Source organism: Arachis ipaensis, chromosome B5, assembly GCF_059453495.1.
Source record: "Arachis ipaensis isolate K30076 ecotype BB chromosome B5, ASM5945349v1, whole genome shotgun sequence".
NCBI lineage: Eukaryota > Viridiplantae > Streptophyta > Magnoliopsida > Fabales > Fabaceae > Arachis > Arachis ipaensis.
In genome coordinates this window covers 147,227,028-147,241,616 of record NC_142440.1, presented here as the reverse complement: position 1 = coordinate 147,241,616, position 14,589 = coordinate 147,227,028, and the positions used below count along the sequence as shown (strand labels likewise).

At 38.5% G+C, this 14,589-nt stretch overlaps 1 protein-coding gene across 1 annotated transcript; it reads left to right on the top strand.

Moving 5' to 3' along the window:
* The first annotated feature begins 412 nt into the window (after positions 1 to 412).
* Positions 413 to 1,498, top strand: LOC148566151 (uncharacterized). The gene is made up of 2 exons (XM_088487403.1): positions 413 to 767; positions 867 to 1,498. Exons 1-2 carry the CDS (start codon positions 413 to 415, stop codon positions 1,496 to 1,498), a joined length of 987 nt encoding a protein of 328 aa, XP_088343529.1.
* The last annotated feature ends 13,091 nt before the right edge of the window (positions 1,499 to 14,589 follow it).

Sequence of the window (14,589 nt, the reverse complement as noted above, 5' to 3'; positions counted from 1 at the left end):
TATAGAGAAAAGTCATCATGGTTTGGTCAACTTATTGACTCAACAAATGACTACAATTCTAAATCCTATAATTACTGATCACGAATCGAAATTCGAACATCTTGCAAGGCAAGTTGAATGGATTGCTCGAATCGTTGATTATGATGAAGGCGAAAGGCATGATGTCAGGGGAAATAATGAGGGTTTCAAAAATATATTTCAAAATGAAAACAATGTTTTAAACAGAGAAAATCCTCAGATAATTTCCCGTGGTCAAAATGAAGATGATGTTCTAGCCCGATTACATGCTAATCATGGTGGTGAACGTTATCAAGTCACAAGGATTATGGAAGATGTACTCAATCGAGTCGGTTTGAACATTGGGTTTATGAACTGACCCCATTTTGTATCTGCTTTCCCTCAAGTTGTTCAAATGGCCGAAGTGCCAAGAGGGGTGAAGAATCCAAAAATAATTACAAAATTTGCGGGGGAAGTTAGAGAATCGACTACTGAATATGTCGCTCGATATTTGGTCGAGATTGGGAATCTAGTCAATGATGAGAATTTGAAAATGAAGTTTTTTCCTTCTTCGTTAATGAAGAATGCGTTTATTTGGTTTTCGAATCTCAGACCAAATTCGATAACGACGTGGAATCAGTTGAAAACTTCTTTTCATGCTCAATTTTATCAAGGGGAGTTGAATGTAGCAGTTCCTGATCTAGTAGCTTTGAAACGAGAAGATGGTGAAACCATTGATGACTATATGATACGTTTCAAAAATGATAGAAGTAGGTGTTATGTGTCATTACCTGAGAGTTAAGTGGTGAAAATAGCAGTTATGGGGTTAGGATTCTATATGCGTTGAAAACTGCTTAATGTGTATATAGCTGATTTGGCCCATTTGGCTGAAAGGGTTCGTCAGGTTGAACTTATGAAGAAGGAAAAAGAGAAATATAAGAATGAACAAAGGTTAAAGAGTAAATATTTTACTCGAAAGGAGAAGGTTGCTTATGTGACCATGGAATCCTCGGAAGAGGAGTTCGATTTCGAGGCGGAGGTTGATTTGGCTGAACTTAAAAAGGGTCCTCCATATGTTTGTTCTTTACTTAAAAAGCTCCCTAGTAACGAAAAGTTGAACGATTCAAAACTAAAGAGTGGAAAGAAATATAGTTTTGATATCTCGAAATCTGATCAGATTTTCGATGTGTTGCTTAAAGATAAACAATTAATTCTGCCTGAGGGTAGAACATTACTTTCGGTGAAAGATTTAAAAGGGAAATCTTATTGTAAATTTCACCAAGCAACTAGTCATTCGACTAACAGCTGTATTCGTTTCAGGGACCTCATACAGGAGGCCATTATGGAAGGACGTTTGAAGTTTGATGATGGGAAGAAAGAGATGAAAGTCGATGCTGATCCTTTCGATGCTGAGGCCAGTTTTGCTAAACCATATTTTGGAGTAAATATGGTTGGAATGTCTTATGATTTTGACATGGCTCTAGGTGATTTCGAGTCATAAGTCCGATCTATATACCCTGGTGCAGGGGATGGATTATTGGAGTTCCTTATGCAGTAAAAACTTAAAGATCGGGACGTATCTCTGTGTCCTCGATGCAATGTTGTGTTTGATATTGAGGCTGCAGCAATCTTTGAGAAAGAGATGATGAAAAAGAAATTGGCTCATAGAGAGGAGTAGGCTCGTCAAAAGCAACCAATTAGACGAGTGGAAGAATAAAGTTCCAAGGCTCCTCAGCAAAATGCTGTCGCACCGATGAGCCGTTCTCAGGCTATAGGAGTTCAATGGATTCGAAATTATCGAGAATTCCAGAATCGAGATGCTCGAGGCCAATATCCTTACCGCTGTGGCCGAGCCAGAGGGTACTCAAGGGGTAGAGGAAGACGGGATCAACCGCAAAATAAGAAAATTCATTCTGGTAAAGGCAAGGGGACAACGCCCTCGGTGCACTCTCGAATAGTCTTTCCCTCTGATGGAGAAACATGCCCAAAGGGTATTCCTTCCCCTGCGAAGTTGGATAAAAGCAAGGTGGTAGCTAATACTCCAGGTGCTGACAACGACAAGGATGTTGATTTGGATGAAGAGTATTTCGAAGAGGGGGATGATGAAATGGTTGGAACTATTTCAATTATTCCAACTGAATACTTGGGTGAGTATGAAGGCGACCCTGAAGAAGATCATGATATGGAAGCTGAAGAAGCCTTTTCTTTCATCCGATATGAGGATGAACCAGGGTATTTTCTGAGGCCTTCTGAAAAAGAAAATTCTCATCTTTGCCCACTTCATATTACTACCACTATAAGAGGAAATAAAGTAAATAAAGTTTTAATTGATGGTGGAGCAACAATAAATCTCTTACCGGAGAGGATGCTGATGAAAGTTGGTAAGCATCCTGATGATTTGGTTCCCACCAATATTGTTGTAATAGACTTTAGTGGTGCTTCTACTCCTGCTAAAGGTCTGGTTACCTTGGGGGTGAAGGTGGGGTCTTCTGAGAAAAACACTGTTTTCGTGGTGGTGCCTTCGAGGGCAGGCTATAATGCTTTATTGGGTCGGGACTGGATTCACGGAGTTAGAGCTGTACCATCTACTGTACATCAGAGTGTCCACCTTTGGACAAAAGATGGAAAGCCTGAAATTGTTAAGGCTAATTCGAATCTATATGTCGAACATCTATATGTCGATTTTAGGGTATATAGTTCGAAATTGAAGCCTTTAAATGTTGACAGGGTGTTAAATTCTTACAACTGTGAGGGCTGCTATTTGTCTTCAGAAGGCTTGGCGGTGAAACTGCGCCATCCACACCTTGCTGTGCCCCCAACTGGTGGGGATTGTTCGTCTTAGAATGGATTTGAGACGTTGTTCGATGGAACATGCTCAAGATGTCTCGGATTACCTGGTAATTTTAAATAATTATATAAGTAACTTTCCTTCAGTAGAGTTAGCTCTTCTGATGAAGTTGAATCATTTAGGAACGTAATTTCTTCTTTTAGTAGTAAGAATTCGATGTCTTCAATCGAATTTATTCATGTTTTAAGTTTTTCTTCATTATGTAATTCAAATGATATTATTAGTCAAACTACTGATAAAATAGCAGAAGTTTATTGTATCGAAAATGAAGCTGTTGTTAATCCAGCAAATGATTAAGTTCATTCTATAATGAATCTGTTGATTTCTCTTTTGATTGCATCTATGATTTAGAATATTTGGGTTTTGAAAAATATTCAGTAAAAGATGAGGATCACTTAAAAGGGTTTGAATCCCAAGATCCCTTAGAAGAAATTAATTTGGGATCTGTTGATGATGTTCGAATTACTCATATCTGTAAAGATGTTGCAGATTCTTTTCGAACTGAACTTTTTCGTCTTTTACATGAATTTAAAGATTGTTTTGCTTGGGATGATCATGAGATGCCTGGTTTCGATCGTTTTCTTGTAGAGCATCGATTAGCGTTGAAACCAAATGCTCGACCTGTGAAGTAAACTCCTCAACGTTTTGCTCTAGAAATCAATCAAAAGATTAAGGAAGAAATAGAACGGTTGATTAAAGCTAAATTTATTCGAACCGCACGTTATGTTGAATGGGTTTCGAATATTGTTCTTGTAATGAAGAAAAATGGAAAATTAAGGGTGTGTATTGATTTTAGAGATCTAAATAATGCCACCCCGAAGGATGAGTATTTCATGCCAATAGCAGATATGTTGATCGATTTCGCAGCAGAAAATAAAATTTTATGTTTTATGGACGGTTATTCAGGATATAACCAAATCTTCATTGCAGAAGATGACGTGTCCAAAATTGCTTTCCGTTGTTCCGGGGCATTAGGCACTTATGAGTGGGTGGTTATGCCTTTCGGTTTGAAAAACGCTGGTGCAACTTACCAACGTGCAATGAATGCCATATTCCATGAGTATATCGGGAGATTTATGGAGGTATATATTGATGATGTCATGGTCAAGTCAAATTCAGTGAATCAACACATTAATCACTTAAGAAAGACGTTTGTTACTATGCGAAAAAAGGGATTAAAAATGAATCCTTTAAAATGTGCCTTTGGTGTGTCGGCAGGAAACTTCTTAGGTTTTGTTGTTCACAAAAAAGGAATTGCAATCGATAAGAGTAAGGCTGATGCAATATTAGCATTGTCCTCTCCTAAATCGAAAAAAGAAGTGCAATCGTTCATAGGAAAAGTAAATTATCTTCGAATGTTTATTTCGAACCTTTCTGGCCGAACTCGAGTATTTGCACCTTTAGTAAAACTAAAGAATGATTCACAATTCGAATGGACACATGAGCATCAACAGGCATTCGAGTCGATAAAGGCTTATTTATCTAAGGCTCCAATAATGGCAAATGTTCGCCCACATGAGCCCTTGAAACTGTACATTGCAGCATCTACAAACACAATTGGGTGTATGCTAGCCCAAGATAATGAGAATGGACATGAATGGACAATTTATTACCTTAGTCGAGTTTCGACTGATATCAGGTAAGGTATTCCCCAATAGAAAGATTGTGTTTATCCCTATACAATGCGTGCATAAAATTAAAGTGTTACATGGTAGCTAAACCTGTGAAAGTTGTTGCACAAACTGATCTTGTCAAACACATGTTGAGTTTTCCAATGTTACGAGGTCGTTTGGGGAAATTGATGCTAGCTTTGACAGAGTTTGATTTGTAGTATGTCTCAGCAAAAGCTGTGAAAGGCCAGGTTATTGTTGATTTTCTAGTTGATAACTCGAACAATCTGAATGACCAAGGGACAAATGTACTCGACGTTAAAGTTGATCATTGGAAGTTATATTTTGATGGATCGAAGCACAAAGATGGTGTAGGAATTCTCATTGTGTCACCAGAAGGAATCCCATCAGAATTTTTGTTCAAGCTAAAGTATCCTTGCTCGAATAATATGGCAGAATATGAAGCTTTGATTTTAGGCCTGGAAATTTTAATTGGGAAAGGTACTTTGAAAGTCCAAATCCTAGGGGATTCATAATTGGTCTTAAAACAATTATCAAAAGAGTTCAAGTGTAACAATGAGAGGTTGCAAAAATATTTGGCAACGGCTTGGGAATTGTTAACTTCTTTTCGAAAAGTTTCACTGGTCCATATCCCAAGGATCCAGAATGAAATTGCTAATGAGTTGGCCCAAATTGCTTCGAGGTATAAGATAGGCCCAGAAACACTAAGAAAGTTGGCAAATATCCGCCAAATATTGGTGCCTGTGGATGAAAGAGATGTTCTATGTGTGGATGATTGGGAAGATGATGATTGGAGGAAACTCATTGTTGAGTATTTAAAGAATCCTAGCACTCAAGTCGATAGAAAGATAAAATTGCGAGCAATGAATTCTGTCTTAATGGCTGATGAGTTGTACAAGAAAGGAGTCGATGGGAGCCTTTCGAGATGTCTAAGTCAAGATGATAAAGACATTATTTTAGGAGAAGTCCATAAAGGCATATGTGGTGCTCATCAGGCTGGGATGAAAATGAAATGGGTACTATGTCGAAATCATGTCTATTGGGCCTCCATGATCAAAGATTGTATCGAATACGCAAAGGCGTGTCAAGAATGTCAAAGGCATAGGTCGATACAACAGATCCCAGCATCTGAGTTGTATTCGATTATTAAGCCATGGCCGTTCAGAGGTTGGGCTCTGGATTTAATTGGATTGATTCATCCCCCTTCATCGAAACATCATAAATTTATTCTGGTAGCAATAGATTATTTTACAAAGTGGGTCGAAGCAGTTCCTTTAATAGAATCTGGGTAAAATGAAATAATATATTTTATTGAGGAACATATAATCCATCGATTTGGAATTTCTCAAACATTGTGTATTGACTAAGGGACTATGTTCACGGGTCAGTGAATCAAGAATTTTGCAGCTTCGAGAAATATTAATATGGTTACTTCAACCCCTTATTATGCACAAGCCTATGGCCAAGTTGAGGCAGTAAATAAAATTTTGATTAATTTGATAAAAAAAACAAATCGGGAGTAGACCTCGAACTTGGCATGAAACTTTAAGCCAAGTACTATGGGCTTATCGAAATTCACCAAGAGGGTCGATAGGTACTTCACCTTATAAATTAGTGTATGGCCATGATGCAGTGCTACCATTAGAAATCAATCTTAATACTTTAAGAATGTCAAAGCAAGACGATTTTCCAGTCGATGATTATTAGAATACAATGTTTGATGAGTTGAATGAGTTAGACTCGGAGCGTATGTTGGCGCTTGAGAACGTAATTCGACAAAAAGAAAATGTTGCCCGAAATTACAACCATCAAGTAAAAGAAAAATGCTTCAGTATAGGTGAGTTGGGTTTGAAAGTTATTTTTTCAATGGAAAAGAAATCGAGAATTCTTGGCAAATGGTCCCATACTTGGGAAGGTCGTTTCCAAGTGATTGGATTATATTTCGGAAACACATATCGAATCAAAGATATTGAATCTGGAACTGTAATCAAGTCAATAAACAGAAAGTATTTAAAGTAATATCATTGTTTGTTAACTCAAAATTGAAATGCATAAGTCTAAAGATATAAAAAATATCATTACAAGCACTGAATCCTAAGGAGGAGAAAGGTAAGGCGCCATAAGCTCTGCTAAGTCTGAATGTAACTTAACTCTTTCACTATCCAGAGCTGAAAGTGCTTCGATTTGCTCATATTCTTCGTATTGGGCCTGGCCAAGTTGCTTTCACATTCTTCTTGTTTGGCCTCAATAGAACGGATTTCTTGCACAAGCTTTTGGTTCTTGTGTTGGATAGTGGCTAGAGGTGTTGCTATATCGGCCTCCCTCTTTCAAATTTTGGCAAGTTTCTCATTGATTCGAGCCAATTCCATTTCAAGTTCTCTTTCTTCCTTATCATAATAAGCTTGAGCAGAAAAGGCTTGAGAGATTCTTAAGTCAAATTCTTCACGGGAAGCTTTTGTGGGCTGGAGAGCTGTAGTGTAGCTATATGATTCAGACCAAATTTTAGCTACTTTATCTTTGACCTCTTGTAGCTTATATTGGGCAGATACACACCTGTTAGCAACCTTTATGAATTGGTTGATTATAGAAGAGTGTTGGGATGGAACCTGAAGTTCAAGAGATGAACTTAGGACATCAAACAGAATTGAGTTCAAGGCTGCATTATTTGTCCATTCAGTGGGTGGATGATCCAGAAGCTTGAGAAGGGCCAAAAGTTGTTCTCGAGCATCAATACTTGGCTCAGGCGGGAAATTGGATGTAGAAGGACCTGTAAGTGCAGTGGTAGAAATGGGCACCTTATCCTCCTGAACAACTTGATTCAGGATGGTAACTAGTGTAATCAGGTCAGCATCTGTGGATTCAGAGACTATACCCAGATCTCCAGATCCTAAATCAGGAGGAGTTGGAAGTTCAGCATCCTTGGGTGGACTAGAAATTCTTTGTGGTGAAGGGATGGTTTCCAGAACTCAGGATGGAGAATTTGAATCATGAGCAATAGTTTCAGAGACTCGAGAAGGAGAGTCAGAATCAGGAGCCACCTGGAATCCGGTAGAGGTTTCAACTTGGTTTGGTGGAGAAGAATGTTCGATATTTAAAATTTGTGTTGGAGAATGGTGAGCATGTTATTCTGTTAAATCAACTATTTGGGTCTCAATTAAAATTAGAGGAGCTACCTGGAGAGGTTCAGCAGAGGCAATAGCTTGAATTGATGAATGAGATGCTTGCTGCCCTAAATCTTGTTGATGTTGTTGAAATGGTTGGTCAGGCGCAAGAGATGAAGTGATCGATTGAGCAGCAGTGACAGGCTGAAATACAACATACATCAGTCGAGGTTTACTCTGATTAAATTAATATATTCAAAGGCAATATAATGTTACCGGAACGGGTCTTTGTCTTCGAATCAACTGAGAGCCCGAATCCAAATCAATCGCATCATCCGACTTCGAGGATGCAGCAAGGATATTTTGGATGGATGGTTCACTATCATCAGAAGCGCTCTCGCTTGATGGTTGCAAATGTAACTAAAGAAAGATTGAAATTAAGAGGATTGCAAGCAAATGTGGTTTTCGAAGAATTTTGGTTAAAATGTATATATATATAAATAAAGTATAGTTACCCTTCTGGAAGTATTCGAAGGAGTCCGTCGACCTTTCTTTGGTGGTTGTCGTGAAGAAGCTGTGGCTTCTGCTTTCCTTTTCAGAGGCCTCTTGGGAGAGCCCTCAACAGTAGGAACCGCTCGGATAACAGAACTCTTAATTTCTTCTAAGGTACGACTGTACTTAGAATAATAAGTAGCCCACCAATCAAAGCAAGATTTTGTAATGAATGAGCTACGATCATAAACAAGATGATTATAGCCCTCTCTTTGTTGTTGATTCTTCAAGAGACAAACATCAAGCTCTTTCTTCGAAGTTAAAGTGACATGGCAAAAGGGCTTGCTGTTCTTGGGGAGTAGAGTTGGGATAGCTAGGGAGAAGCCGAGTTGTCTGGCTGTATAGTGAGGAGCATACAGAGTGGCTTTGAAACGTTCCTTTTTGTGTTGAGGTAGCCCTGTTGGGATCACTTGCACAGCTAGTAGGCTTGCCCAACTCCTGTTGGCAAGTTCGCTCTCTTCGGTGTCATTAGGGAAGAGGAGACGTTCGAGCCAGGAAGGACCACAATTTCGACGCAGAAAAAGGGTGAAATTGAGGTCCTTGTTATGGAAATTTTTACAAGAGTAGAAAAGGGAAAAAAACAGCCCAAAATCGATCTTCATCCGATTGAGCTTCTAGAAAATTTTGTTTGAAATTAGCCAGTCGAAAGCCTTCGATATGCTGTTTGTCTGAAACACCACCTCCAGGCTTTATCATATATTTTTTGAAAATGGCATTTAGCCAGAGTTGGAGAAGCCAAAGAGGACCTCCCGTACTAATCAAGTAATTGTTTCGAAGACAGTTGATAAACTGGCCAAACTCTTCGAAAATATGCCCTAGAAGTAACTTAGCCAAATTGAAGTTGTTCCCTTCATAAAGGAGGGCAGCAAGTGGGAGGAAAAGCTTCTGCATTTAAACACTTCGAGAGTAAAAGATTATTGCGTTTAACCAATAAAATAAAAAGGTCACATGTTCATCATCTGTAACATGGTCATTCTCTGCGCTCATATGGTGAGCAATGAAGTCACTGTAGGAAGTCATAGAAGCAATGATGTACTGTCGCTTAGGTTGCATATCAGAAGTAAGATCCGGAGGGCTAATTGGGAGCCCTGTGATGGCAGCTACATCGAGGAGTGACATACCAATTATCCCACAAGGAAGGTAAAAATTGTTGGTAGTCCTGTTCTAGAAATGAGTTATGGCCCCAATCATCTAAGGATGTGTTAAAGGAGTAAAGTGAGAAAGTCATAGAAGATCTTGAATCCCAAGAGCCCCCCAGGCAGCGTTCTTCACTGGTGCAAGACGCTCATGCCAGGCCAAAAAGTCAGTTCCACGAGGGGCGATTTTAGGGTTATTCATGAAGAATTTTTTATTGGTAAAAAAGGAGATGTCAAGGTCCTGATTAATCAACAAGTCTTCCCCTTGAGCATTGGGGAAGTAAGGGAGTCGCTTGTTCGCCCTTTCTAAACTTTCAATGGGACCAATAAAACAATGGGTGTCATCACCTACAATGAAAGGGATAAGAATTCTGGGATCATCGATTTGGAATTGTGGGTTATCAATGACTTCATCATTGACCTGGTTCAGTACGTGTAAGGCCGGAGGAGCTGGTAGTTGCATCATAGGACGTTTACCTTTGTCTTGAGTAGCGACGTGAGATGAAGAAGCAGCCATTGATGAGCAAAGAAAAACAAAGAATGGAAAATAGAGGCTACACAAGAAAGAGAAATGCAAGAGATGTGGAGAGAATAAGAATTCGAGAAAGTTAAGCAAAGATGAGAGGTTTGAATTTAAAGGGGGTTTTTCTTGCTTAACCGTTATTGCAGAAAGAATTCAAAGAGAAAGGAGGTGACTTTGCGAAGAAGGCGAAGTGGTGGAGAGAGAGACTGTGAATCGTGGGAGACGTGTCAAACGGGTCAGAATTGATGGAAAAGGTAAATGGCAATTATGACTGGTTCAAGTAATTGAAGACTGGATTAGGATTAAGTGTTTCATCTTCCAAGGAGTGGCTTCGAAAGCAAACACATTAATCCTAGGGGGCAATTTCTTAATCGAAATAATTATTTTCGAAAGATTAAGCCGATTCGAAAAAGTTGGTAAAGTGTCGAGATGGAAGCAGGGACTAAATGAGATACACGTGCAAGTATTAAGTGGAAATTATTTGGCACAGATTCGATTTCGATACTTTGGTAAATCGAGCAGTTACACGAATGGAGGGGATCGAAGGCCTTCTTTGAATTAAGGATTTTTTGGTAACGCTCTTGGGCAAAAGAGTGGGAACGGTTACCTTAATCTGCGCACGCAAAGGGGCACAAATTCTTTAATGATCAGTTATGGAAAGAGGGCTATAAATAACAGGAAGCAGTACGGCACATGAGTTGGAACTTTTCTCCAGAAATACACTCAAGCACACTCACATCCCCAGCGAATTTTTGAGTCTGCATTCGAGTTTGATTTCTATAGGGTTCCTTCCATTGTCTTTACTTTTCAATTTTACAATTTCTGTAAACTTTTTCTTTTCCCGTTTAATTTATTTTCAGAGCATATTTTAATTTCATTGTCAATTTTACATTTCAATACCTTTACTTTTCATGTCAAAAAATTCTTTGATCCAGTCGGAGGCATTTTAATTGCTTGATTTAAAATTCAATGCAAACTATTTTGATTTCAGTCAGTTTTACTTTTCAAAATCTTTATTTTACACTCTTTCGGTCTTTTGCACCTTTTGAACTCATTTCCCTTTTTATGCTCGTCTGATTCGAGAACCTTTGATACACTTATAGAAAAACTAGTACCTGCAAAAGAGGAGTAAGTTTCACTCCCAGACCATTAGAATCGAACCACCATTGATTTGTTAAAAATCGACAAAACACATTTTAATATAAATATGGTTAATATTTTCTATCTTTAAAATTATAACATTGAAATATATATACATATTAAGAAAGATATTATTTAATTAATAATATTTATACTTTACGCACATTAACAATATTAAATATTTACTATATCAATAGTGGGACCAAAAATTGTTATAAAATGTTATGGATAAAATTTGGCTCTTATTAACATTTTAAGAAAATTACAAAAAATATTTTACTAAATATTATTAAAAAGAAAATTTATATTTTAGTATATTGAAAATTAAGTTTTTTATTATATTTTTAAAATATATTTAAAAATTATTTTATATATGGAATAGAAAGTGGTGTTTTAGTTAAATATTGGTGTTTAGGGTATTTTACAGAGATGTGGAGGTATCAAAAATACTGCTCAACACATAGATTCTGTGTTAGCTTTTCGTAAAATGAAAACAGCTTTATCAGAGATTTTCAACAGAGATTTGCCACGTGTCGTGTTTCCAGGCAACACGCAGGTTCCGTGTTAACATAGCAGAGATTCTGCGCAAATTTTCAAAGCAACTTTATCAGAGATTTCCAACAGAGATTCGTCACGTAGCAGCTGCAGAGCAACATGCATTTACCTGTTGCAGAGATTCGTGAAAGCCATGTGTCTCCATCCAAACAACATGTAGGGTGCGTGGTAACCTCCTTTTGCCACGTGTCGGCCATGCGGCAACATGCAAGTAATGTGTTGACTACTGTCTCCATGCAAGAGGCAAGCCTTGCTCTGGGAACAGGTGTCATTTATAGTTTAGTTTGGTTTCGGTGTATAAAAACGGAGGAAGAGTGAGGCTTGGCTTCATATCATTTTCGTTCCCCCATTCGCTATCACCATACACTCTCATCTCATGAAGCCATAGTCATCAGCAGCAACGGTTTTTTTTTTTTTATTTTGTTTTATTTATTGTGTTAGGGGCAGGGGCAGAGCCACATAGTAGCAAAAGGGGGCAATGACCCCCTAATTTTAATTTTTTACATGTAAATTATATATAAATTTTAATTTAACCTCCATTAAAATTTTATTCTAGTCTTATTTTATTATGTAAATATTTTTGGCCCCCTCTAATATTTCATCTAACTCTGCCCCTAGTTAGGGGTGATTAGTTAGTTTTAGAGTTGAGAGTAAGATTAGAACATCTAAAATGGTACACAATTATACGTCTGCAGAAGATCATATCATCAACTATTTGGACATCCTAACTATGTAAGTTTATTATTTTTGGTTAATTTGTTAGTATTTATTTGGTTAGCATTGGTTTAGTAGTTTGTCATTATTTATTTGAATAATTTTTTCTAAATAATTTTATTAATAAAATTAATAAAAAATATGAATATGAATGATAAGAAATTTGAATTTTTGTAATTATTATTTATTTTATTTTCTGTTATTAATTTATTCTTTTTGCTATTTATTAAATTAATTTCTTTTGTGGTTAAAATTTACTAGGCTAATAGGAATCTTCTGCCCCGTAAGTTTGACCAACCAGAGACGTGGCATCCGGCGGTTGACCAAGCCTTACGAACCACCGGATTCTACCAGCTCTCGAGAGTTGGAGTGATCAGAGGCCATTCCGCGATGCTATCTGCTCTTGTGAAAAGGTGATGACCAGAGACATTGGAGGACATGTTACGCATATTCGGCGTACCTATTGATGGAGAGGTTGTGACCGGTTAGACCGATAGCAGTCACGACTTCTTGGTCACCCAGTGCCTCGCGATATTCGACAGTGAACCCGTTGTGAGCAGTTCATCCAAAAGCTATATAAAGCTTTTATGGGTTCGCCATATTAGAGACACATAGTCTTTAGATACATGGGAGTCTGTTAAGTGCTATGTTCGGCGTCACATCTTCTGTCTGCTGCGTACCACCCTCTTCGCGGATAAGTCGACAGCATATGCCCACGTGAAGAAGTATTGAACCATCGATATTTGAAAGCTCTTATGCATGAATTGAAGCTCCAGAATACCTGATGAAGTATCCTAACATCGTCCACCTCTTGACTCCCGTTATACAAAGGGTCATGTTTCTATTTGAACTTGTGAACCAGTCATCTTTTGAACTATTGCCAAGAACCACAACGACAAAGTTTGGTAAGATTCTTCTCACCCACCGAAAACCTTGGCTATCGAATTCTGCTTTGCCAACCAAGCTTTTCGGTAACTAATAGTGTAGTTGAATCTTGTCTGGACTTCCGCAATTATAGATTTGATCTTTATGGATGGGTCGGATTCAACCAATGGCATCATAGCCTCAGCAATCATGTCTGAGTCTAACTTGGAGTGATCCTGTGAGATCATTCCCATGGAACACGTGTGCCTCCCGTTGTATCTCCAAATCTCCCAACAGGCTTTCTTCTGTATCGAGTTGGCTCAGGATAAGCCAGTTGCACCCACGTCCATCAGTCTTGCACTTTGCATAGAACGTCTGTGGCTCGGATTCATAAACAACGTAATCGACTCCTCTGGAGATAGTGTAACTCCGAATTGCCACAATGACTGCTTTTCTTGAACCGTATTGCATTCCGATTCTAAACTCCCTATCCTCAGGATCAGCAACACCTATAAGAAAACAAATTTGTCGCTTATCGATCCGTTAAAACCAAATCAAGTAAACATACTATTCACTCCTCACGTATCTATGTTTGCATATTCGGGAAATTCCGGTGCATGCATGTCGTCAAGATCTAAGTTACGCATAAAAGGTGGAACATCTATTGGTTGACTAACTGCGGCTAGAACTACTAAAGTTTCCGCCATTGCCTCACCTCGCCCATTGCCATTGTCGTCCTCATTACCAGCTTCGTACGTAGCTTCAAACTCCTCATCGCTATCATTATTCATTTCCAAGTACGCTTCATCTTGTCATCTTGCACATCTGTGTCATGTTGAACCTCATCCGCAACTATATGCTCAAACTCAACATATAACTCAATCCTCAGGTGTTGCACCTATAAGTTTGCTGGTGAATATGAAATATCTGCTGAATACATGATTCATCGACGATTGGCATAATCTCAAACTATATCAGGCTGCCAAATACGACAACCGGACTCCTATAGAGAATGTTGGTCACCTTCTTTAAAATATCAGTCTCTATGCTTTGACAGAGCCCGTACTGTAGTTCTGCGAACGTTATAGTGCCCAGAACCACAGATGAAAATGTATTCTCATACGCAAAATTCATCCCTCATATGTATTTCGTATGACCTCACCGTTGTAGTAAACCACTATATTTGCAGTGCCTTCCATCACACCAATCCTGGAGGAAAAAACCTCTCTCACAATGAAGTAAAATAATTACGAGTTTCGATTTTTATAGGCAGAAGACTTACCTTGCAGGTTACGTATTGCAACGCCATCCAACCAGCATCTGCCACGTGTACAACACGCAGCATGCGTGTTGCTTGCCAAGCTGCCACATGTCAAACACAGATGGTGCATGTTGCGTTTGATTTAGACAAGTGTCCAACACGTTGGGTGCGTGCTGAATCAGCACGTTACTTGCGTGTTGTGCCTGCACCTCTGCAACATTTACCCACCTGTATATACACCAAAACCTCCATTTCCAGCAAAAATAT

Coding starts and splice junctions, on each gene's coding strand:
- LOC148566151 (XM_088487403.1), top strand. CDS start 413: ATGGCCGAAGTGCCAAGAGGGGTGAAGAATCCAAAAATAATTACAAAA. Junction 768..866: donor ACGTTTCAAAAATGATAGAA/GTAGGTGTTATG, acceptor ATGTGTATATAG/CTGATTTGGCCCATTTGGCT.